This window comes from Trichoderma asperellum, chromosome 6 (genome assembly GCF_020647865.1).
Source record: "Trichoderma asperellum chromosome 6, complete sequence".
NCBI lineage: Eukaryota > Fungi > Ascomycota > Sordariomycetes > Hypocreales > Hypocreaceae > Trichoderma > Trichoderma asperellum.
In genome coordinates, this window is record NC_089420.1 from 769,936 (window position 1) to 792,839 (window position 22,904).

General features: G+C 51.0%; 4 protein-coding genes and 1 non-coding gene across 5 annotated transcripts; 1 reads left to right on the forward strand and 4 right to left on the reverse strand.

Moving 5' to 3' along the window:
- Nucleotides 1-5,459: 5,459 nt before the first annotated feature.
- TrAFT101_009716 (uncharacterized protein) lies at nt 5,460-6,942 on the forward strand (the record flags this gene model as incomplete). The annotated part of the gene is made up of 3 exons (XM_066128740.1): nt 5,460-5,589; nt 5,646-5,914; nt 6,397-6,942. The coding sequence occupies 3 exons, from the start codon at nt 5,460-5,462 to the stop codon at nt 6,940-6,942; spliced, it is 945 nt and encodes a 314-aa protein (XP_065984861.1).
- A 1,556-nt stretch (nt 6,943-8,498) lies between these two features.
- Nucleotides 8,499-8,579, reverse strand: TrAFT101_009717. The gene has a single exon. It is a non-coding gene; the product is annotated as a tRNA-Ser (tRNA).
- A 705-nt stretch (nt 8,580-9,284) lies between these two features.
- TrAFT101_009718 (uncharacterized protein) lies at nt 9,285-9,716 on the reverse strand (the record flags this gene model as incomplete). The annotated part of the gene is made up of 1 exon (XM_066128741.1): nt 9,285-9,716. One exon carries the CDS (start codon nt 9,714-9,716, stop codon nt 9,285-9,287), a length of 432 nt encoding a protein of 143 aa, XP_065984862.1.
- Nucleotides 9,717-9,763: 47 nt separating this feature from the next.
- Nucleotides 9,764-11,149, reverse strand: TrAFT101_009719 (uncharacterized protein; the record flags this gene model as incomplete). The annotated part of the gene is made up of 4 exons (XM_024905527.2): nt 9,764-10,198; nt 10,328-10,754; nt 10,826-10,973; nt 11,107-11,149. The coding sequence occupies 4 exons, from the start codon at nt 11,147-11,149 to the stop codon at nt 9,764-9,766; spliced, it is 1,053 nt and encodes a 350-aa protein (XP_024761352.2).
- A 4,149-nt stretch (nt 11,150-15,298) lies between these two features.
- Nucleotides 15,299-22,855, reverse strand: TrAFT101_009720 (uncharacterized protein; the record flags this gene model as incomplete). The annotated part of the gene is made up of 3 exons (XM_024905526.2): nt 15,299-17,807; nt 17,882-17,970; nt 18,035-22,855. 3 exons carry the CDS (start codon nt 22,853-22,855, stop codon nt 15,299-15,301), a joined length of 7,419 nt encoding a protein of 2,472 aa, XP_024761351.2.
- Between the last annotated feature and the right edge of the window lie 49 nt (nt 22,856-22,904).

The window sequence follows — 22,904 nt, forward strand, 5'->3', positions numbered from 1 at the left end:
CCAGTCACGGAGCTTCGTTTTAGCCTGTATCAGCAGCAGCAGCGCTAGCATCGTTCAACTGTGGACAGCTTTCTTAGAATCGAATTTTCCAAAGGCAATTGTAGGCAGCCAATTGGTCACCGCACTTAGCTGTATGCACAACAGGAAATGTGAGGTGATGTGATGCCAACAAATGTGGCATGAAACGGTATGGAGCCATAACCCACCATACAAAGCATCATCGATCACAATATGTACAAACATGGAGCTTTACCTCCATCTCACACTTGTACATGCGCGTGAGGGGAGAAAAAATTTCTCGATCCAGGTGGCTCAAGCGTCTGCTATTCGCATGGCAATTGGCAGATGTCGGCCTTTGAAACACCCGGCGCGGTTGCTCCCAATAACAAAGATCCATCTTCCTAGCTTGTCGATCATTTTTTGACCTATAGATCGGCAGACAAGGCGTCATCCTTTGACCTCAGATAGCCGAAGATATTTCAATTTCATATGCTTTTGTTGAGAGTCGGAGTCACTCTGCCGAAGACTGGCAGAGTCTTGATATGCCCTTTTTGATGAGATTCTGTTTTCTCCCCCAAGATGCTGCACCACTTTTTTGCCTTGACATGCGGGTGCCAAGCATCCAGCAAAAAACAATACGATCACTAGTGGTCCCCTATGGTGGATTTTGGACAAGAATTTCGTCTTCATACTCAAGGATTGTTCAATACCTACCAAGAATCACCTGCTGCATGCGCATAGACACTCCACAGCCCGTTCAAGTCAAGCACATCGTATGATATGATTCGACGGCGCGGTCCCGGTTCGACCGCTTATCAACGCCGATCAACTCAGAGAGTCAACGCCGTGACATCCGACGTACAGCGCAGTAGTCTTACTCTAGCAGGGTGATTTGTTCTGCCAGGCTACCTTTGGTCCACCGCCAGAATCAGAAATCCTACAACAAGCTTGCAGGACGGTGCCTCGACTCACACAATACCATCTTTTTCCCTTTGCGAAGGCTGCGCATATGGGAGGCTGGTGAAGGAGGTTGGGGTGAGGGGAAGACGAACCGTGGGGGCTGCCCACAATTGGCCAATGCAGGCAAGCAGCCCTCCCAAAACAGGATCCTGCAATGGGACTTTGTGGCTGTATGTAAGGACGCGTGGGTCGCGGGGGGGGCTCTCATGTTTATTTTGCCGAGAGCTCGCCAATTGCTCGCAGATAGGACCTACAGGACTCCGTACTGGGCGAGTTGAAGACGACTGCGGGGAACACATGTCGACGTGTTGGTGGTTTTAGCAAGTACATACACAACGCTTCGTGTGAGCATGGAGCTGCCATCCTTGCTCTCTTCTTAGCCGAATGGTAAGGAAATGTGTATATAAAGCGGCTGACATAAGACGGCAGCTGGATAGCGACTCTTCTCAGCGTAGTTTCCTTTCTGGAAAAGCGATCGGTTTCATCACTTTGTCAATCAGAATAAAGATCGATGGGCCCACGAGCTGAGTGTGGCTCATCGGCGTGAGCGAAATCAAGGGCGCCAGCGCGGGGTGAGTATGTTTCCGATGCGACCAGCCAAGGCCCGCGGATTGACTATACTTGTAGATGTATAGATACTGAACACTTTCACGTTGCATTTAGCTGACCGCCAAATAAGAAAGGATTCGAGGCAGTCAAGTGTCTAGGGCATTCGACTGCCTTCCCAGTCGTATCTGATGCATGTGTGTCGGGCGTTCCCTTTGAAATCAGCGGAACCATCTCCTCAAGTACGAGTGCTACTTCGTACGGCTGCGCCGGTCTGAATCGTGCTCTTGCAGAGTAGCAGGTACTTCGTGTCGATCCAAGTCTACAGGGGCAAAGAGTCATCAAGCGGCATCTGTAGCCCGTAGCAGCGAAAAGAGAAGAATAAAGGCCACCGGGTCAGGCATGCGGTGCCACCATCCCCACTCTCAAGCAGAAGCCCTGGTCCCTGCTTTCCCGTGCATCCAAAATTATCATCGTCATGGACGGACTCGAGAAGCTTTTTTTTTTTTTTTTTTTTTTCTTGGGGCTGCCGGTGTGCAAGGCGAGAAGAGGTGACAAAGCTTCGAGAGTGTCCCCCTGATCGTCCCAACGTTGTCTTGTCCTGTCTGGCTTGGTGGATCGCCCATTGCAAAGAAGTGTGTGTTTGTCATCGAGCTTGGGTTTGTCAATTGCAATGGCAGCGATTGCCACCACCGGACCACGGCATCGTCCGCGATATTCTTGCTCTCTGCTTATCTCTCCCTGATTCTCGCGTTCTCTTTCTCTTTAACCGCGTGATCCCGTCCTCTTCGTATCGTATCTCAGTTGGGTGAGGCTAGTCGTCCAGGCCAATCCATGATACATGCCCCGAGCGGCATAGCGCAGGCCGAAGCGAATGTGCGTGTGTGTGGGTGGACACACGTCCGATGCAGCTTTGGGTCCACGGCCGTCAAAATCGTCAAGGCCCCAGACAGCGCAGAGCGACGTGCGCTGAGCTCTTCCGCGTCATTGGGCGATTGAGCCACACTGGCCATGGCCAAGGGCGGTTGCTAGCACACGTTTGCCGTACGAGCAGCAACCGACACGCGGTCATCTTTTTGCCTCGTATTCGACGGCCACAGGGGTTTCGTATTGTCTTGTGCCGTGACCTCTGCATGCAGCGAACGAGCCAGCGGCATTCGCGGCCTGTGGCTCGGTACCGATGGGGCCTGCGGTCAATTGTGACTTTGGCGGCCCGGGATGGAGCAGCAGGAAACGAACGGCCTGTTGAGCTCGTTCGTCTCGCTCTCTGGCGATGGCGGACGCGGTTGACAGACAGCATCGAGAAACAAGGTGTCGAAAGGCAGCTGCTAGCAATGCGACTTGCCTGGTTGGGACGCTGTGGCTCCTTGCCACCTCCTGCTATAAGCAACCGGCACTAGCTGTAGCACTAGCTGTGCTGGCGTGGCAGCGCGGGTGCAGGTACCAGTACCTGTGCTGGTTGTTTTGTTTAGGCGTTCTCGGACACGGGCGCTGCTGACGGTATGGACCGAAAGTTCAGCGCCATCCACTGTCTTAGTATTTTGGGGCCCCCCGAGCTGGAGAGTCAGTTGATGGGCATTTTGATAGTTGTCGTGTCAGTCCAAGATAGTCTAGTAAAAGTTTCAACATCAGCTCGGCGGGCCTTGTTGTGCCGTTTCAGCTGACGAAGATGAAGAACGCTTGGATGCACATCATCGTGTCAACCCGCCTATAAGTGTCTCCTCGAGTCCGCTAGAAGTACAGCTACGGGCACGAAATTACATACATCCGGGCATTCGTCCCTCTTTGTGGATGAATGAGAGGTTTGTGATGCAATTCAACCCATGCATAAAGATTCTTATGCAGGCTCTGCTCTCTGTGCTCATAATCGCGTCATGGACTATCAACAACAGAGCCGCTGCAGCTTGTATCCCCTGCTGCCCACTCGCAAATATGGCACATCTGGCGGCATCTCCAGTACACTTACAGGCTGATAGGCTATAGCGCCACCGGCCCTGGTAGCTCTGATATAAATAACTGTGGCTTGAGCTTGGGTGATGTGCAATGATACTTGTATGCCATGCGAGTGCGGCATTGTATATCGCCTCCCACTGCCCGTACTTTGCGTGAGTGTGTGTGAGTTGGTGATGCTGCTAGCCGGTACTGTACATTGCTCCGTGCAGGCATTCGTCGGATGGATTTTGCAAGATCGCAGCGCTCGATCGCAGACGGAGGCCCAAAGCAGCGCAAGCCCAGCATCCCATGCAGCCAAAAACTGCGCATCCACTGTGGCTTGCTTTTGCGACCCTCCGCACGGCCTCTAGCGGCGCTGGCGTCTCGTTAGCCCGCTGGGCAAGATGCCGCCATCTGCTGCCCCGTGGCGCCCCAGTGACGCCATGGGCCAGGGGCATGCGATAGCCAAGCAAGTAGCGGTACCTGCGACGAGCTGTGGTGTCCGGTGTGCCCCAGCACCGGGTGTTTAGACCTTGGCTTAGGTATCTACCAAGATAGAGCCATCCAGGTGTCGTCTCATCCCTCTATAGATTAGCAGGTACTTGTCAGAATAGCAGGAATACATGGTATATGATCCATGTGCTTTCTAGCTTCACCTCATACAAGCGCAAACACACATACAATGTACATAGCAACGGTAGCCCTGCTGCAGGTTCTTCTCGGCCCCATCATCACTTGTCCCTCAGGCCATCCTGGATCACCCCGAAAAAAAAAGCCAAGTCACTTGTCACTGCAGCGCTCGGGCCTGATCTTCCCGGGGCTGCTGTAAGGGAGCTGTGCCTAAGAGGGCCTGCAGCTGGGCCTTGTACCGGATACTTTGCCTTCCAGCCAACGCCAAAGACAGGCAAACCTCCATAATACTACCTCACTCTACCTACCTGCACTCTTTTTCCTCCTCTCTCCTCTCCTCCTCTCTTCTCCCATCTCCAACCTCGCCTCGAGTCGTTCCTCTGCTTAACTGGCTGGAACTCTCCCCCATCAAGAAACGCCTCGCTGCTGCAGCCATTCGCCTCTCGCCGTCGCTTCTCAGCCGCACCCGACCGCCAGCTTTTGTTAATCATCTCCCAGAGTGGTTTGGCATCTCTCAGCAGAATAAACGGCGGCCGCGGTAGTCTCTAGCTTAAGATATTTTACTCGTCTCCGCTTGCTTGCCGCCCATCTTATCCTCCTTTTTTTGGAGCCTTTTCTTTTTCTTTCTCTTTTTCTTACTTTTCTTTTCTTCTTTTTTCTATAATATTCGATTTCTGTTCTTGGAAATCTTTGGGTCTTGGTACAATCCCTGTTGGGTGCTGCGAGCGGCCTTGTGTGTTTTGCCACTATTCATCTCGCCCGCCTTCTTCGGTGCTGCTTTGGATCGTTGCACCGCTTGCAAACACTTTTACGGCCTGTTTGCGTTCGAGCCACACATTCCAGTCGCCATTGTCGCCAGTCACCGAAAATTCACGGCTGTCCTGGTCTCGACGATAGCGTCACGCTTGTTATCGAAGCATTCCAGTGTTCAATTTCTTTGCCTTCAAAGCCGCTGTTGTGTCTCTGATTTGAACAACGTCCTCCCAGGTTTCCAACCAAGACATATCCCACACCGACTCAGCTGCGTAGCTTTCGCATCAATACTACTGCGCAATTTATTCGATAATATCGATTTTGGGTACGATACCAGAGAGCAGATATTGGTGCTCTTGCCTCTCCATTGTTGCGCACCGGACGAGTCCAGCACTGGACGCGGCTTGATAAACTACCGGGAAAGGCGGTTATGGCTTGTTTCTGAGAAGCCATCTGATCGACAGAAACATTGTAGGAAACGTTAAAAAAAAAAACTGGGAAAGAGAAACAAAAGGGAAAGGAAGTCACGTCATCAACCGACTTTCAAGGGAAAGCGTGTTTCAAGTTTGCATGGCTCTTTAGTCTGCACCTTTGAGATCAACTATACACCACCAATTCGACTCTTGCAAATATCCACCATGGCCTCATTTAGGAACAATGCCCTGCGACAGGGCTACTTGGTTCTCCTGGTGCTGGCCTTTTCAACCTTAGTTTCTGCTATAGAACTTAATGTTTGTGCCAGTTTCAACACGGCCCAAACGCCGTTGAGTAAGTCAGCCAGTGGTGGATAGGGCAACAAGACCAATCATCTAACTCTTCCACAGACGTCAGCATATACCAAACCAACGGACTTTGTACACAGTTTTGCATGAAGAAAAATTACGCCTTCTCCATCACACAACAGAATTCGTGCTGGTGCTCAAACTATTATCCCGACCAAGGCTCGGTAGTCGACACCAAAAAGTGTAATACACCTTGCCCAGCTTGGACTCCCGAAGACTGCGGTGGACCCGGCTTGTTTGGCTATATTCTCTTGAATGAGGTCGCTCCGTCCGGTACCAGCACGGCACCAGCAAGCTCAACAACAGGACAGGTGAGTTGAAATTTTGTTTGCGGCGGCGCACGCGTACTGTTGTCCACTTTGAATCAAACATGAAATGTACGGCGCGAGAGCATGATTAGGAGGACTTGGAACCACAAATCTCTGCCGGGCCACCACTTTTTGTAACGCCTCTTCTTTGTCAAAAGCCTGTTCTTCTGAGTGGCCAGTTGGGTTGGAACCCCCTGGACTTCAGACGAGCGTTGTGATTTTGACCAATAGTGTGACTAAGACTGTGGTGCAGAGCACAGCTTCAGAATCGTCCTCAGCAACGTCCAGCTCCGCCATTACTTCCACCTCCGCGTCCACTTCCGCGTCCACTTCCATCTCCACCTCCACATCAGAGACGCCGACTACTTCTCCAAGTAGCTCATCCTCTGTATGACTTGACTCCTGGACAGCAGTTCCGCCGCGAAACTATGAATGCTAACTTGACATGCCGTGCGAGAGAGCTAAGTAGCTAACATGTTTTATAGTCGAGCTCCACGTCGTCGTCTTCTGCCAGTATCACGCCTAACCCATCGTCATCCGGCGAGCAGAGCTCCGGCAGCAGCGGCGGTCTTCCCAAGCAAACAGCAGACCCAAGCGGAGACCAAACCGGCACCACTTCCAAGAAATCGAAATCGGGGCTTTCAACCGGTGCCATTGTTGGTATTGTGGTTGGTATTGTGGGCGGTCTGGTGGTCCTCGCTGCTGCCCTCTTCTGGTTCCTCCGGCGGAGAAGGCAAAATCAGGACGAATACCGAGACGATCCTAGCGTTCGGGGTAGCTCATCCGGCATGGTGGGATCGGTTCCCCCTGAGATGAGCATAAACGGCGGCTCACCAGCTTCGCCGGTCGCTGCTGCCAACAGAAACAGCACAATCCAGATCGATCCTCGAATGGACCCCTTTAAGCAGGGTCTCTACATACGCGGTAGCCACGAAAGTCTCAACACTCTGCGAGACGACCATGACTATTCACGACGAATCCAGCGACCTACGGTGCTCCGAGCAACGAACCCTGATCCTGAAGAAGGATAATGGGCAACCGCATAAAAATCTCTCTCCTTTTCTTGTTAGCTTGTTTATTTTCATACACGCCTGATTTTCTGTTTATCGTTTTTCATTGCATTGGACAGGTTTTCTCTTTTCATTATTTTCTTTCGTTTGGTTTTTAGAATGATCGGAGCGCCATGACAAGTAGATGAATATTTGCCGCTGCCGTTCGAATACATATGAGAAAACAAAGGATTTTGGGGTCTTGTCGCCTTTCGAGATACCAGGATGGCGTTGGCAGCTTTTTGTTTTAAGGGGAGGGGGGAAGGAGGGCATCTGAGCAAGTAAAAGGGGGTCGCCAAGCTGGTGCCGTGAGGATCCGAAATTCGAAACTCTTCATCGTGAGACGAGACGACAGCCCATGAGCAGCCCTGGGGGGCATTTACGCGTACCACGGTCACAACATGACACAATCGCATCATTCCTTGTACTTACATAATAATTACATGGCCACCGTTTTGGATTTGAGGGGACAGCGGGCCAACCTTGGCATAACTGGCTTGAAATAATGGATCATGGGCCGCGAAGGGACTCTATGGCAAAAATTGGCTGGATAGTTGTACATATTGGAACAAGGAGGAGGGGAGTCCCGAGCAGATATAACCGCGTACACGACATAGCGGCTATCTCGAGGGCAGCGGACATAGCGGGATTCACCCAGCATATGAAATGCTGAATAGAATATATTGGTTTTTGAATTGCGACGAGCGGTTTTGTTGTTGAATTGGTGGTTTTGTACATTGACTGGCTTGTCACTCTTGCTTAATGTGGCATGTTTATAGTAATTATTCGTAGTAGTTGACCCTGAAAACGACTATACTTGGCAAATGATATAATAGTTCCGTGCCCAAATAATAGCTATCATGACTAATTTGCAGGTATTCTAGACTTAGTCTGCTTCCTCTACTTTTGCCAGTGTTATATTATATATATATATATTACAAAGCACTTGTGTATGGACTAATATCTCCATTAGGCCACAGAAGGAACTGGGCATTTGAATGATCATTCACTAGATATACCTACTGTAGGTTATCGAAAGGACTTGTCATGAACAACGATATATAAGAGTAGTGACGATGCATATTTATATGTGCGCTTCATTATTGAAATCAGCTCTAATCTACAATAGTTTACTGAAGCATCTCTGTGAAAATCACTACTGACACTCTATTATCATGTCATCGGAATTGAAACATGGGCTCACTATCTAGTCAAAAGTATTTCCAAAATTTATACCTTTACTAGATCCAAGCTGCGATCTTCTTTTGGGTCTAGGTAAAGAACATAGCAGCTTTTGGGATGCGGCACTGAGCATTTATAGGGTAACAGCACGTATTATAACTCCATTTAATTATACTCACTTTCCGTAGTTATAATAAATAGCGCGCTAGTTCCCAAGAACAAGAAAATTCACCAATGCATTACATTGATGTAGAGAGAAGAATTAAAAGAAAGAAAAAAAATTAAGAAAAGAAGAAGAGACTTTGTCATGTGCAAAGTAGGGAAATAAAAAAACAAGAAAAAAAAGAAACACGTTCCGACGGAGACAGGATTCGAACCTGCGAGGCCGAAACCATATGATTTCTAGTCATACCCATTAACCACTCTGGCACTCCGCCTATCGGATCGCTTGTAAGGCATTGGGCTAATTACTAACTATAGACTACTAACCCACTCAAGTCAAAACTCTTCACCAGCCGAAGGATATCATTTTCCCATACAAATTCATCTTCTCCATAAAAGATTTATAAATAGCAACAGTTTCCTAGTCAGTTGTAATTGCAGGAAAGCGCCACAACAAACTAGATAACGCCACTCCCCTGTACATTCCGTATCCGAAACAGATGGCAAACAAGTTTCAAATCCAAGTTCAAATTTCTATTTCATCATGGCAAACATCTGCCTTGTGTGAACGATACATTCTTTCTTCCTCTTTGTCTTCCCATCTCATTCTTCCCCTCAATCTATGTACACTGTCCTGCCTTGCTGATGCACGGGCCGAACAAATAAAAAAAAAAAGAAAAATAGAAGCAGTTCAAAATCCATAAACAAAAAGCCATGATACCTCGCCTCTCCCGTTGTTGGTGGAGGCTATAAAGCGCATAATTGAAATCATGTCGAAAATCAGATGCGAGAAAGAAAAAAAAAAAAAAAGACCTTCAGCCGCCAGTTGCGCCCTCCCTACCGTTGGTATCGTAATTAAGACTGCCGTCATGATTTGTAATAAATAGTGATCGAGATTTCATCTTCCTTTTTCATTTTTTATCGCGATTTTAGCTGGAAAGAGATGTCAGTCAATATTTTTTTCCCCCCTTCTCCCTTCTTCAATGTTGTCTCCAGTCTCCTTGGTAGGGCTCGGGTGGTCGCTGAGGGCGTTGTGGAGGCGACTGCTCATTGTATGTGTTGTTGTAGGGCGAGTGTGTGCGCGATGCGCCGCCGTATGGAGGTGGATCGTATTCATATGGCTGTTGATGCAGATGCTGGCCGTACGCTGACGGCGGCGACGAGCCCATCATACCGGACTCCGGGTTTGGCTGCGCATCGTAGATTAGACCGACTCTCTCCTCGCCGGTTGGAGACATGACTCCGCCACCGACGCCGTGATATGCCGTTGTTGTCGGGTCGTCAAAAGCGTGGTTGTATGAACCCTGGCCAGGCTTGGGCTCATGGAGATTGCTCATGCTCATGCCGCTTTCGTCGTTGGGAGCACCGAGCTTGTAACTGATATCCTCCTTCCGCCTCTTCACACCGCACATGAGCCAGCGCATACCTCGAGTAAAGGCCTTGACGAGATCCCACAAGTTTAGAGCATCCCACAAGGCACGCAGACCCAAGAAACCGCCGGCGGGGGCAGAGCAGGCTTCTCCAGGCCAACGGTGCCCTTTGATGCATCGGGAGATGGGTAAAAGGATGCGCCAACACCGCGACGGTACACCTGGTATGGGAAGGCCCAAATGTGCAAGATGGAGAAGATGGCCATTTCGATGCAGAGCAGCATGGCTGGAATACCGACTTTGAGATCTGGGTAGGCGAGAACTTTGTTCGGGTGAACAATTTTAAGCGTCGACGTGCCGACGGAAATGGCCAACGATTGCCAAAAGGATAAGAAGATGACGAGCTTGATGGCCAAGACTTTGATAAAAAGCTTGTGCTCGGCGAGGGGTTTGGCTAGCTGGATGTAAAACTGAATGAGGCAGTACATGGCAATGGTGACGGAAATCGCATTAATGGCAAGAGTCTATAGGTTGGCACAAGATAGATACGTTAGCTACAGTCGTTGGGGTTGGGGGGGGGCGTCGTTGAGCAGCTGATTGCCCCTCTTTTCGCATGGATGACGATGAAGCGATGAAGTGATTGATATGCTTACCCATATGTGAGCAAAAACAGGGGAATTTGAGCTCTCGCAGTAGCGGCCATAATGCTGTGTCAAGACGGCGGTGATGGTCATGGCGACTCGGATAAAGCAGTACTGATATACACCAATCCAGACGATGTTGAACCAGGTAAGACCGCTCTTGGGGGTGCGCCACGGACCTCTTTGTCCGCCGCAGCACTTGGCAAACCAGTTGATAGGCAAGACCCAAGGCTGGATGGGGCGTAGATTTCTAAAGAATTCCTTTTGCGTGTGCAGGTCGGGCGCACAGTAGTGACATAGCAGGCCGAAAAAGGACGCAATGGCAAAGGCCTCGTAGCAATCGGAGATGACGGAGAAGTAAGTGGCTTGGCGGTACCATTCGAGCTGCATGTAAGAAGAAATGGCATAGACGGGGACCATGAAGAGAATACGGATAATGCTGCCGAGGATTGTTAGCCAGATTCATGCTGATACAAAGGCCGCAAAGGCTTCGTCAGCATCGCTTCTTACTGTCGCTGTTCTTTGGGTTGGGTGTAGTGCGAGGCGTGCATGAAGACCAGGTACAAGCTGAGCACAACGGCGATGAGGGTGCAGCCGGCGGAAATAACACGCGCAAGGTCGTGGAAATCAAGAGGGCCGACGATCTTGACTTCGGATACTGCTGGAACGTTAGCTTCATGGTCTCATCACATCCAGCCCGTAGTCGCTCTCTGCGGCCGAGTTTGTCTCCTTAAAGTGGCAGAGGCAAGCCTGTCCGGGAGACGAGATGGGCATGGCGAGAGGAAACGTACTGTTCATATCCTCAAGCGTCGAATTACACGTTAGATTCAGCATGGTGGCGGTTGTATCATCCGGTGTTGTCTATCGTGCGCTTTGTTGGTGAAAGCCCACCGGGGGCAATAGCCGACTAGACAGCCTAGCAGAGACGCGCGCGCAATTCGGATCGTCGCTGAATCGGATCGTTCCTGTCGTCTGCCGCTGACTCCAGCTCTCTCGTGTGGCCGAACCTCGCTAGAGCTCAAGAGTTGAATTGCGATGGTGAAAGAAGGGCGGTTTCGAATCGTCGTTTGTCAGCTAATTCCCTCCCTCCTTGAGCTTCTCGATGCGGCGTCTTAGTCCTGGTCGTGATTCGGCGGAAAGACTGGGGCTGTTTTGAGATGGCTCGCCGTACGTCCCAGCCTGTGGTCGAGAATCGTACGGGTCCACGGGGGTCACGTTTGTCGTCCTTTTGGAATGCCAGACAAAGGGCGGAATGAGGCGTGTGTCGCACGCTCTGGCCAGGCTGATGAAGGCTCCGATATAGAAACAAAGACGGCGAGGTGGAACGAGCGGATAGCGAAAGGAGGAGAAAGAAGAAAGAGGAGCAGGAAAAAAAAAGGGAATGTTTCGCTGTGGATAAAGCAAGAATGAAGAGCGATCGACTGGACTAGAGAAATAAGAAATCAGACAAGAGTATGCATGGCAGGGATCCGGGAACAAGAGACGTCTGGGAAAGAAAAAAAGCGAGCGAGGGAGAGAATAAATCCGAGCAGGGGGGGTGCAGAAGGTCTGAATCGGGCTTGTACCGGTACGAGTGCCTGGCAGGGCGCTAAAACGGGGGAGTCGGTACTTGTGTGTCTGGATAGCCGCTGAAGAAGGTGAATCATTTCTACAGCGGTTCGTGGGCGGTGCTGGTGGCTGCGTTTGCCGGCGGGAGACGGGCGCCACAGCAGCTCAAGCTTGGGGTACAGGTACAGCTACAGGCAACCAAGTAAGGCAACCCCGGGTTGCTATAGCGCGTATAGCAAGCAGCAGTAGGGGCTCGGTTCTGCTGTAACGTGAATGCATTGACTGCAGGTGATGGTCCAGACATGCACTCCCACCATCCATGCGCCCATCTCGACCTTCGTATTCTGCCAATGCCGCTCCTCCAGCCACACACAGCCAACATGCACCCGCCACTAAAAAGCTCACAGGATGCCCAAAACAGAAACCCAGTTCGAGCCCCTCCCGCGCAAACACACAAAGAAAAAAAAAAAGTCACACGTCTTGGGCTGTTGCGAGTGTGTCGCCGCTAGTGCTGCGGATTCGGCGTGGCAGGGGGAGGCTGAGTCGCTGTGGTTGGCCGTCATTGGAGCAGTCGCGCGTCTTTTGATGTTTCAAGAGGCCCGTCCGCCACGCAGCCCATGCCATGCCATGCAGTGGCGTGCCGGCGATGTTTGGCGTGTGCTGCAGTTACGAAGAGGGCTAAAACACGGCGGGTGGAGGCACCTGTACAAGTTTGAGTGCGGACTAGGTAGTAGTAACTGCAAGGCAGTATCATTCATCATCATCATGCATGGATTGGATTGGATTGGATTGGATTTGAACCGTTTCGCTCTCTTGTTCAACTGCACCCGCTCATTAACTGTAGCGCCTACTAGGTAGGTGTCTGTTTTCTCCCTTACGGAGTGTTCGGACACCTACAAAGAACCCGCCGATCCACAACAAAGGCGGCCTCCCGCTGCTATTATTTTTGTTGAACCTTGACCTTTTTTTTTTTAAATCTTGTAATCTCAACTTTATTTTTCAGTAGAAACGATACTGTACCCCTAATACGAGTCCCTCCAGCAGAGCCCGGCGGCCGGAGATCGGGACTGCGGAGCAACCAAATGCTGCCTTTCTTGTGTAACGCCTGTTTTGCCAAGCCCAGACGGAGCTTGCATGTACATGTACCTGAGAATTTCGAATCTCGTTTGGGCCTGCTTAGCATGTGCTTGTGCTTTCGCTTACACGCCTGAATAATCAAGATTGACTGCGTGAGTGAACCAAGATGCAGAGCAAGTAAGCAAGCCAAAAAAACAAAAAACCTCTAACCACAAGAATATGTATGTACGCATCGATGCAAAAGACCTAGTTAGTGCGCAGCGCTCGCTCCCCCCAAAGCCTTGCAGATCATCACTGGCCAGCGCACATCATTCCAATCCTCCTCATCAAAATCCCGCCAAGCCCTGCTTCAGCCCCCTATAAGAAGACGCCGCCGGGCACCCACCCAGCCCACCTCGCAGCGCCGCTCCCGCTAACGCGGCTCCCTTTTTCAGGGGCTCCTATAAGGATGCGCGTCTCCCGCAGCACGTCACGTCACTGTGGGCTCGGCTGCTGCCCCTCGATGCAGGCTGTTTGCTGCAGCTTTCTGCACATCCCACTCTCCGGCGCAGATTCCTTGATGCTGGCCAGATGCAGGTAGTAGTACATACTTTGCATACTATGCAGCACCTTGGGTATCGATAGAAACAACAATCTTGAATGCCATCAAACATCGAGACTCGCCATAGTCCCGCCGGCGCCAAGCCTGCAGCAGCCTATATAAAACGTCTCCAAAATTGCCAATTACGTTCCCTCCGCAGAGTCTAATCCCCGGCCCCGAACTCCGTATTCACAAATCTGCATCCGATATTCATGCTCTCTGTCTTGTCCTCCGCCCATCTCGTGCACATGCTAACTACCTAGAGCTCTACTATCAAACTCCTTAGGCATACCTAGTATACACACACATCCAGCACTACACTACACTACACTATTACTTCTCATTTCATCCTCACCGGTCTCCCCACAGATCATCAGCCCGCTGCCCTGCAAATCCGACTTGTAGCCGCAATGAATAGTAATATAGAGCAATAAATAGCAACACCGCCGCACAAACTTACCCTTCTCCATGCCAACCAACGCAGCCTCCGCCACAGTCCGTCCCAGATAAATCCCACACTTACACGGCCCCTCTTCCCTTAGTACCCAAGGTAAACAGCATTTCCACTTCTCACATCATCGCCATTCTTCTCAAAACCTATTCATGCCCATCCCGATTAAGTCGCAGTTGATTCACAGACACTGGGTCATACATCGAGTCGAGCACCGCCTGTCGTACGTAAATGTCAGACATGACACCGCAGCACATCACAGCAGCCCTATCAAAACCCACAAAAGAGCACAGCCCATGAGCACCCCAGAAGATAATCATCACTTGCCATAACGGGTAACATGCACGACGCCCCCAAGTGAGACACTGCAGGATACAGCCACAGTCGTTTCTCCTCCTACTGTTAAATCCTTTTCTTTTTGCTCCCACGTAACAATCAATAATCTCCTCGCCCAAATAAGTTGGTCATCAAAAATTCATAAACTAAGCCACTAGATTACGCAAGCCTTTCCTTACATAGCCCCTACGTCAAGAACTGGCCCAGCATTCATCCAATTCCTTATTTCCCTTCAGTCATTTACAGCGTTCATAATACATGAAAATAGTCGCGCGTATACCCCTCCCTTTGTACCGTCGTTTTGCTGAAACATAATCGTACGGCTCTCATCCCATATCTCGTCTTCCCTTCCCCTTTTCTTTATTTCCTTTACATATCGTACAAAATGGTTGGCGTCATAAATTCTTCCATAAACCGTAAATCGCACTACGATTGAGCAAAATAGTTCGAATGAGGCCGTTATATAATTTCCCTCAACCATGGCCGTTTCCCGTCTAAGCGTCCCGTAATTCATATATTGGGCCATGAAATGCAATGCAGTGTAACATTTGCTGGCATGATTTTGATAAAAAAAGCATTCTTTTTTGTTTTAATACATTGATAGATTCGAAGAAATGCGTGTGCCATCTGTCTCTCTGGTAGGTAGACAAATAAAACACACAAGACAGAAGAGGCAAGTATGTAGGTAAACAAAAAGGTAAAAACATAGATAGGTAAAGTTGCATTATTTTTTTTTCGTCTGAACCGATCCCTTGTGGTCGTAGAGACTGTCGCAAAGGCAAAACATGAATAAGTAGGGAAAAAAACAGAAAATTGTAGTGTACAGAATGATATCAATTTCCGCGTCTGACAAAAATATAAAAAATGTACTGCAGCGCGGCATGATAGCAAAAGGCTCCGATTAACCAAAAAGCAAATAATTTGGCTAGAACCGTCGTACCAACGCTTGACAAAAATCGATCTCTTTTTTTTTTTTTTTTTTTCCCTCGGGCTATCGTCGCGCCCTCTTCTCACGATCGCTTAGCAAGGCCCCGTCGGCTTCGTCGCCTCTCCTCTTGCGTCCTCGGTCATCCCTATGTTCCCTCCGCTGCTCCTCCGTACGCTGTGTTCCGTCTCTCTGGTTTCCTCGGTTGGCTCTATTACCGCTTCTTTCATCTCCGCCTCTGTTTCCTGCCCCACCATCGTTCCTATGCCGTGACTCTCGGCCGCTGCTCGGCGTTGCCGCTGCCGCATCCCGAGAGCTACCGTCTCGAGTCGACCTGCGATTGTCTCTATCTTCGCGAGTTCCACCTTCAACGCCGCCAGCTGATCGTCTTTCTCGGTGCTCGCTGTGCTCTTTGCCTTCGCCCCTCTCTCGTTCCCGGCTGCTACGGCGAGACGGCCGCTTGGAACGATCCGTTCGGCCATCGCGATCTCGTCGACCCCGTTCATGCTCACCCCGTCCTGATGCCTCTTCTCCGTTCAACGTGCCACCTCGAGGAGACGAGTCATGCCATTGTGCTTCTGGGCGATCCGGCGTTGGAGGGGCCATATCCCCACCCGCCAAAACTTGAATGTCAGAATGACCGAGCATTTGTCGGGGAGGGTTAGAGCGAGGACCAGTGGGTCGTCCTTCGTTCGGCATGGAAGCCTGGGCTTGCTGGAGCATATTGTTGATGCCTGCCAGCTGTCTTCGTCCACCGCCCGACCTGGACGGTCTGTCACCACCAGATGCAGGGCCCGTGGGCACGTTAGGCTCCAGTGGAAGAGAGCCCGTAGACATCCTAGGTCCCGACCTCTCAGGGTTTCCGGATGAAGACATTGAATGGCGGTTGTGACTGTGTCCATGTTGTCCATGGCCGTATGGAGGAGGCCCTGGTGGTGGAGGAGGTGGAGGGGGGGCGTTGGGTAAGGAGGAGGCACCCATTTGAGCAAGTCGATCGGGATGCACTCCAGGTGCAGTAGCCGTGTTGCTACCTTGGGAAGAGGGTGGATTGTCCTGTGCACCACCGCCACCACTGCCGCCGCCGCCAAAGTTTCTCATTCTATCAGCGTGTGGCCCGGCAGGAGTGCCCGAGGGAGCAGATGGTACATTGTTATTGTGCTCATAGCCGCCACGGCGATTACGTCCAGATGCGGGACCCGAAGGAGGATGTCGTTCCTGTGATGGTGCTCTAGGCGCGTCGGGGGCTCCATATCGATTGTCGGGCCGGTTTGACATCGCCGGTGGCCCGCCTTGTTGATTATTTCTGGAAGCACCTCGCCCCCGTCCCCGCGGTCCCAGCGGGATATCCGGGGTATTCGTAGGCACTGGGTTCAGCCGTCCGTAGTTTTGATCTTGATAAGGTGGCGGCCTATGATCAGCTTCCTGTCCGAGCGCAGATCTATGGAATCCTGAAGATGGCGCATCTCGCATCTTGTCCATGTGGGCTCGATCTCCGTCGCGATCCATCCCCTTATTGCTACGGTAGTTTTCACCGCCAGCTGGTGAGCGGCCACGAGCATTTCTTCCAGCTTGTCGATTATCTGGCTGAAAGTTGTGCCCGTGTCTGTCTTCGTATGGCCCAGACGGAGGACCATGTTCGTGTCCGTATCGTCCACTTCGCCGAGGTGACTGGACTCGAGGGCCTCTCTCGCGTCCATCACGCCCGTGCGTACCGTCGTCGCGGTCGTCGATCAATGCAGCTCGCTCAGGGTTGATTGATTCTATTGAATCTTGTGGCCCTGGTCTTCGAGAGCGCGGGCCCCGATCTTGCTCTGGACCTCGTCGAGTTCGATCCACTTCATCCTGAGCAAACAACGCGGCCCTTTGAGGATTCATGGCCGGCTCAGACGCATCAGCCGGGCCAGAAGGAGCCGTTGGCAGCTGAGATGGCAAGTCATTCAGTCGATCTTGAGATCTATTAGCCCAAGAGTCTCTTGATCCCCACTCGCGCTCTTGCTGCCTTGGGCGAGGTGGGAGGTCAGTTGGGCCAGAGTCCCGGGGCATTGTTTCGTTTCCGCGCCGGTCTATGTATTCGCGAGAGCGGTCCGGTCGATCTGATTCGAGGCTTCGAGGCTCCCGAGGTTCCCTCGCGTCACGATGTTCTTTGCCTTCTCTAGCATCACGGCCATCCCAGTTCTCTCGCGGCTCCCGCCCATCGCGCTGCCTATGGTTTTCTCTAGAGTCTCTCATTTCCCGACGATCATGACCGCGATTCTGAGTATATCGGTCTTGCGTGAAATGACTCGGTATAGGAACATCTGGCCGTGTAGGGAGATTGTGTGCCGGCCTGTCAGGTAGCGCGTGGGAGCGAGGATCATTTCTAGGCCCAAAGGCGCCCGCACCACCTTGACCGGCCATTGGAGTGGACGATCGAGGAAGCCCAGAAGCGTCGTCCCGAGTCATTGAAACGTCTCTCATGGAGCCAGAAGGCTTGGCCGGTAGAGAATCCTTCTGCATGGCGGAACCAGGCTGGGATTTCCCGTCCTGGACTTCTCCATCTTCTCTTTCAGCCGTAGACTGCCTATTTGCTGGTGACCTGTAATTTTTGGGCGCAAGTCAGGGTCGGATTCCATAAGACATTCTGGATAAGACACAAAACAATTCACGTACCTCGTTTGTGACTGGAAGTCTGTAGCCGTAGCACGTAGGTTCGATGCGGCTGATGCCGATTTGTCAACTTCCGATTGAGAGCCGCCGCCCTGTTGTTTGGAGCATTAGTGATCTGATACAGATAGCAATATTCTTACGATGAGCAACACTCACCGCATTGGGCCTGAAAGCTTGAACCATGACCCATCTCGATTTCCTCTTTTGCAACTCGGACATGGCACCTTGAGCGGCAACCGATAAATCCACTCTGTGGCCTTCCTCGCTATCAGCCGATGCCTTGGGCGCAGCTTCTTGTTTGGTAATCTTTTGAAGCTGCGTCGTAAATTGGGTGGCCATAAAATCGATGGCAGGGAAATAATCCAAGACAGCTTTGAGAACGGTAATGGCATTTCTGATGTGCATCCACTCCGTCCCGGCCAAACAACTTTTCAGTGCCGTATTCAAGTTCTTATGCCAACGGAACAAGAGATCTTTGAACTGAGCATGCTCCATCAAAGTATCCGGTTCCCCGTCCTCCTTGAGACTGACAGCGAATCCAAGATATGGCCGGTCGCTAGGCCCCTTGCCTTCCTTATCATACGCGCCTAAACGAGGCTGATCTTTGTTGTGTCTACCTTTCTCAGTCGTCTCGTTCTTGTGCCATCTGGATAGATCTCGGAGTATCAAGTTGATAAATCTCCCAAGATATTCAGCCTCTCTGACAGAGCTGGTGAAGATTAGCGATCGCAACCGGTTGGCGTTGAAGAGTCGGTCATAAAGCGACATGAGCTTGAAGTTTGGCGCTCTCAGTTCGTGTAGTGCAATGATAAACTTATACGTGTACTCGGTGTCTGCTGGGGACAACAGAGCTCTGGGGAGGAAACATTGCTCTAGTAAAATATCGGAGAGGCTGTCAGTCTTGATTTTAGGGTCGGGGCATATAGACTGGAACTGCTCGGCTAAGCATTCCATCCATTTGGTTTTTCGTTGGCGGTGTTCCTTGAGCTCCATAGAGAGGCTGAGCTGCTGTTTCAAGAGTTCCTGTCTCTTTTCATTCTTTCGCTCTTGGCCTCTGCGGGACATGTCCGAACGATCTCTAAGAATAGCTTGGCCTTCACTCTCGAGTCGATCCTTCTCCTCTTTGTACATGTCTTCAGGACAAAAGAGGTCGCCGAGCTGTAGAGCCCAGAAAACAGAATAGAGTTCCGGGTTCATCTTTTGCCAGACTTCTGGTCGCACGGTCTCTTTCACAACTTCAACTATAGGCTGTAGAGGGGTAAGTGTCAATGACACATCGTCGAGTTTCTGTTTGTACTTCACATCAGTTGTCGCACGTGGGCCAGGGGAGGCGTCATCATTTCCCACCTGTTCATCATTTGCGGAGGCTGCCAGACCCGACTTGTCTTTGGATTCGTCGCTCATAGGAACATCTCCCTCCTTGTCAGTAGCTTCCCGCTGTGTAGACTGTGGGTTCTCTTTTGTATTTTCCGCTTCCCTCTGACCCCAAGGATAAAGTCGGTGTGAGAGGCTAGATCTGCCAATCAAGAAGGCAATGCTGGTGTCCAATCCATATGAACCAATCAATTCATTAATTGAGGGAACCAAGGCATCAAACGCTGAAGGATCAAGGTTGCTCCAGATAAAATCAAGATACTGTATGAGAATCTGGTGAGAGTCGTCTATGAGGGCGGACAAGTATTTGATATGGGCTTCATCTTCGGGGACTTGATATATGGCTGACTGGCGATACTGTGCGAGATTAAGGAGCAGACGGGCAGCGAGCTTTGATTCGGTGAGGGCTAGTATAAGCCTCTTGGAGCTCTTAACACTGTCAAAACGCTTGTCTTGGCCTCGAATCAATGTATGGCGACGCAGTCGTTCTCCACCGGCCATGGACAGAACCTGAGCATCGGTAAAGTCTACTGAGTCGACAATGCCGCCCATAGACGTGATAAATTCCTTCAGAATGATCAAATCGGTTGAATTACCTCGTTGAAGCTGATCATTGACGTATTGAAGGACAGGAATGGGATTGATGGCCGAGTAGCGCTTGAAAATTTTACCCGAGAACCTTGACAGGGCTTGGAGCCATTTGCTGGTTGTAAGTGCATGGTCGGCCTGTGTGCGACTTCGAGATTTGCCAAGGGAGTTCATCAAAGACCAGACGAGGACGTCGTAGGAAAGGTCGGTAAAATATTTGGCACATTCGACAAACCCTTCTATCAGGTTGGGGTAAGATTCAAGTTGTTCAAATGCAACCCGAAAGACAACTCCAGGGGAAGAATAACTTGTTTTGGCCAGTTGCTTAGCCATTTCACTTATGTTTGTAAGCGACACACGCTTCATAGTTCCTCGTGTCTCTGCAGTAGCACGAGCAAACGCTGAACGCATGGCGGGTAAGCGAGATATCTGCCCCTCAAACCATTCTGCGTATATGGAGTATCGTGTAGTCAGTGGATACCTGCGGAGCATGTCCCAAACAGCGTTGACAACGGATACATTGGCTTTTGTATGGCTGAGGGCCGGCACTAGGAGCCTGCGAAGAAGGTCATGCCATCGAGCAAAGTTAGACTCAGATGTATCCTCACTCAAACTTTTATTTCCAATGCTAGCCAGCTTGGAGAGAAGAGTTTCATCCTTGCCAATGCTTACACCAGAAATGTTGAGGAAGGTGTTGCATAAAGTGAAGACGTCATCCACAGTCTGACAGACCGGAATGTTATCCGCCCATTCATCCCAGTAGAATCGGTAATTTTGGCTCTCGTTAGTATCCCATTTATCCGGATATGGCCATCGCCAGATCTTCTTAACTGGTAGTCGGGTAAGCCGAACACTCCCCTTTGCGACGCCACTCTGATCTGCAGAGAATATTTCCTTGGTTGGGCAGTCGACGTCGGCTCCGTTGAAGGGTTTTGGGCGGCTGTCGTTGAAGACTTTTTCCAGAGAGACGTGTAATATACGGTGAATTCGAGAAAGGACTTCTGGGAATAGCTCTGGAATCCACGGAAACTTTCCAAGAATGAACAGTGACTCTGGAATGGCGCCGATTGTCAAAAGTTGAACAAGTAGCCTCACTTTTTGTTCCAATGGCTCCGGAAGGTTCTTAGAGTCTTCAGTAGCTTCTGCACTGCCGGATGCCTTTTGCTCAGGTTCTACTTTCTTCATCGGCTCTCGCCTGATAGTGTTGGTTGGCGTGGGATTATCGTCATCGCCCTGAGGAAGAACACCCGCCATGAGTAAAGCATTCATCGGGCCACCTCGCGACGCCTTCTCTTCCTGCTCTATTACTTTGGCTTGCTCTTCGCGGACATGCTCCATGTTTTCATCGGAGGGTGATAGATGAGGGTAGAGGTCGGTGAGTGAGATGAAGCCGACCTTGATAAGAAGCGCGGCTAGATAGAGCAGATTGGCGGGGAGCACATCGAGTTTATCCCGAAGCTCACTGTTATAGAAGAGCAACTTGAATCCCAAGAGCTGCGCAGCAACCTTATTGCCTGGAGGTGGGAGAGTCTTGGTCTCTTCTATCCATTGGCGCTCAACTTCGGTAGTCGATTCGCTGCTGTTGCCATTGGTGAGCTTTGGTCGGTAGGAAGCCAAGTTTGATGGCTCTCTGCCACCCAGTTCGAAAAATGCTGCCAAGTGGACTTCGCGCGCTCGGGCCCAGAAAGCAGTATCTCGAGCCAGTCTCTGTTGTGCATTGAGTTCCTCGTCTTCTTCAGTAGTATTCCAGTAAAGATAATCTGGCTGAGCCCATGTTGGTAGGCCGCCCGTATAGACCGAAGAGCTAAGTATGAGATGCGAGCGCGGCCACCAAGAGCTGATGCGCAGAAATTTGACGAAAAATTTAAATTGTTTGATAAGAACGGCGGCAGCGACGTCAAGAGTGACGTCAAGTACTCGTCCAACGTCCAAATCGAAGGTTCCGATCAAAGCCTTTACCCTCTCAAACGTCTGCTCTGCAAGTTCGGGAGCGGGTGATGGTATACTGCTAGTAGTGAAGAGCTCAGTGACGAGCTTCGAGTAACCCTCTGTCTCTTCGCGTAGGAGGTTATAGTTTGCTTGCCGGTAGAGTAGGTTTGTCGCCTGCCTTACACCGAGCCGGGCAAATGTATCCCGGATAAGCCCGAGCTGCTGAAGCAAAGGCGCATCGAGCACTTGCCGCATCAGGGCAGGAGACACCTCGGTGGCAATCAAAAAGTCGCGAAGAGACGGGCGGTATAGATCAGGCTCATTGTCCATGACAATGGCTAGCGAGTCAAGAAGTAGCGTATGGGGGGCGACGTAGGAATCCTTATTTATCTCTGTCGCTTCATCTCCCAAGATCTCTTTGACACATTTTCCAGCATCAGTTGCATCCAGCCTGCCCTCAACAACAGCGTGAATGAATTCCTGGAACAGGCTAGACAGTTCTGTGATGTCAACATCTTCTCGTGATTGCACACCATGTTGTACGATTTCCTCTCGCCCGCGCTCTGCCCATGATCGGATCTTTTCCTCTGTGAGATTATCATAGCGATAATTGGATCTAGATGGCGTGCCGTTTTCCGATATGGACTCGGCAGAGTTATTGGTCGGCGGGAGCGGAGTGGGAGGAGGTTTCGCAAAGGCGGGTGGTGGCGGTGGTTGCTTAGACACAGGAGGAGAACTGGGTGCTCTTGGAGCTGCTGGAGACTGTTGTGGCGTCTGCTGGGAGGAGGACGTGCTGGGTCTTCGCGCAACTTGAGGCTGATTCTGCGGATTCTGCAGATTCTGTTGGTTTTGCTGATTTTGCTGGTGCTGCTGATAGTTGTGAGCACCCCGTATGTTGTGGCCACGCGACGAGTCCCGTCGGTTGGCGTTTCGATGCCCGCCTCGCCCTCGGCCCCGGCCTTGGTTCATGTGGTTCATGCTGTCGTCTCGTTCGTGATGCGCGATTTCGGAGTCGCCTGGGTTGTGTGGTGATGGCCTGCCTCCGTCGCCTGGTGGTCGTTCGAATCGCTTTCGCTTCGGGGGCATGACGCTCGAAGATGCAGCGAGGAATCGGCGCGTGTTATACCATCAGCGG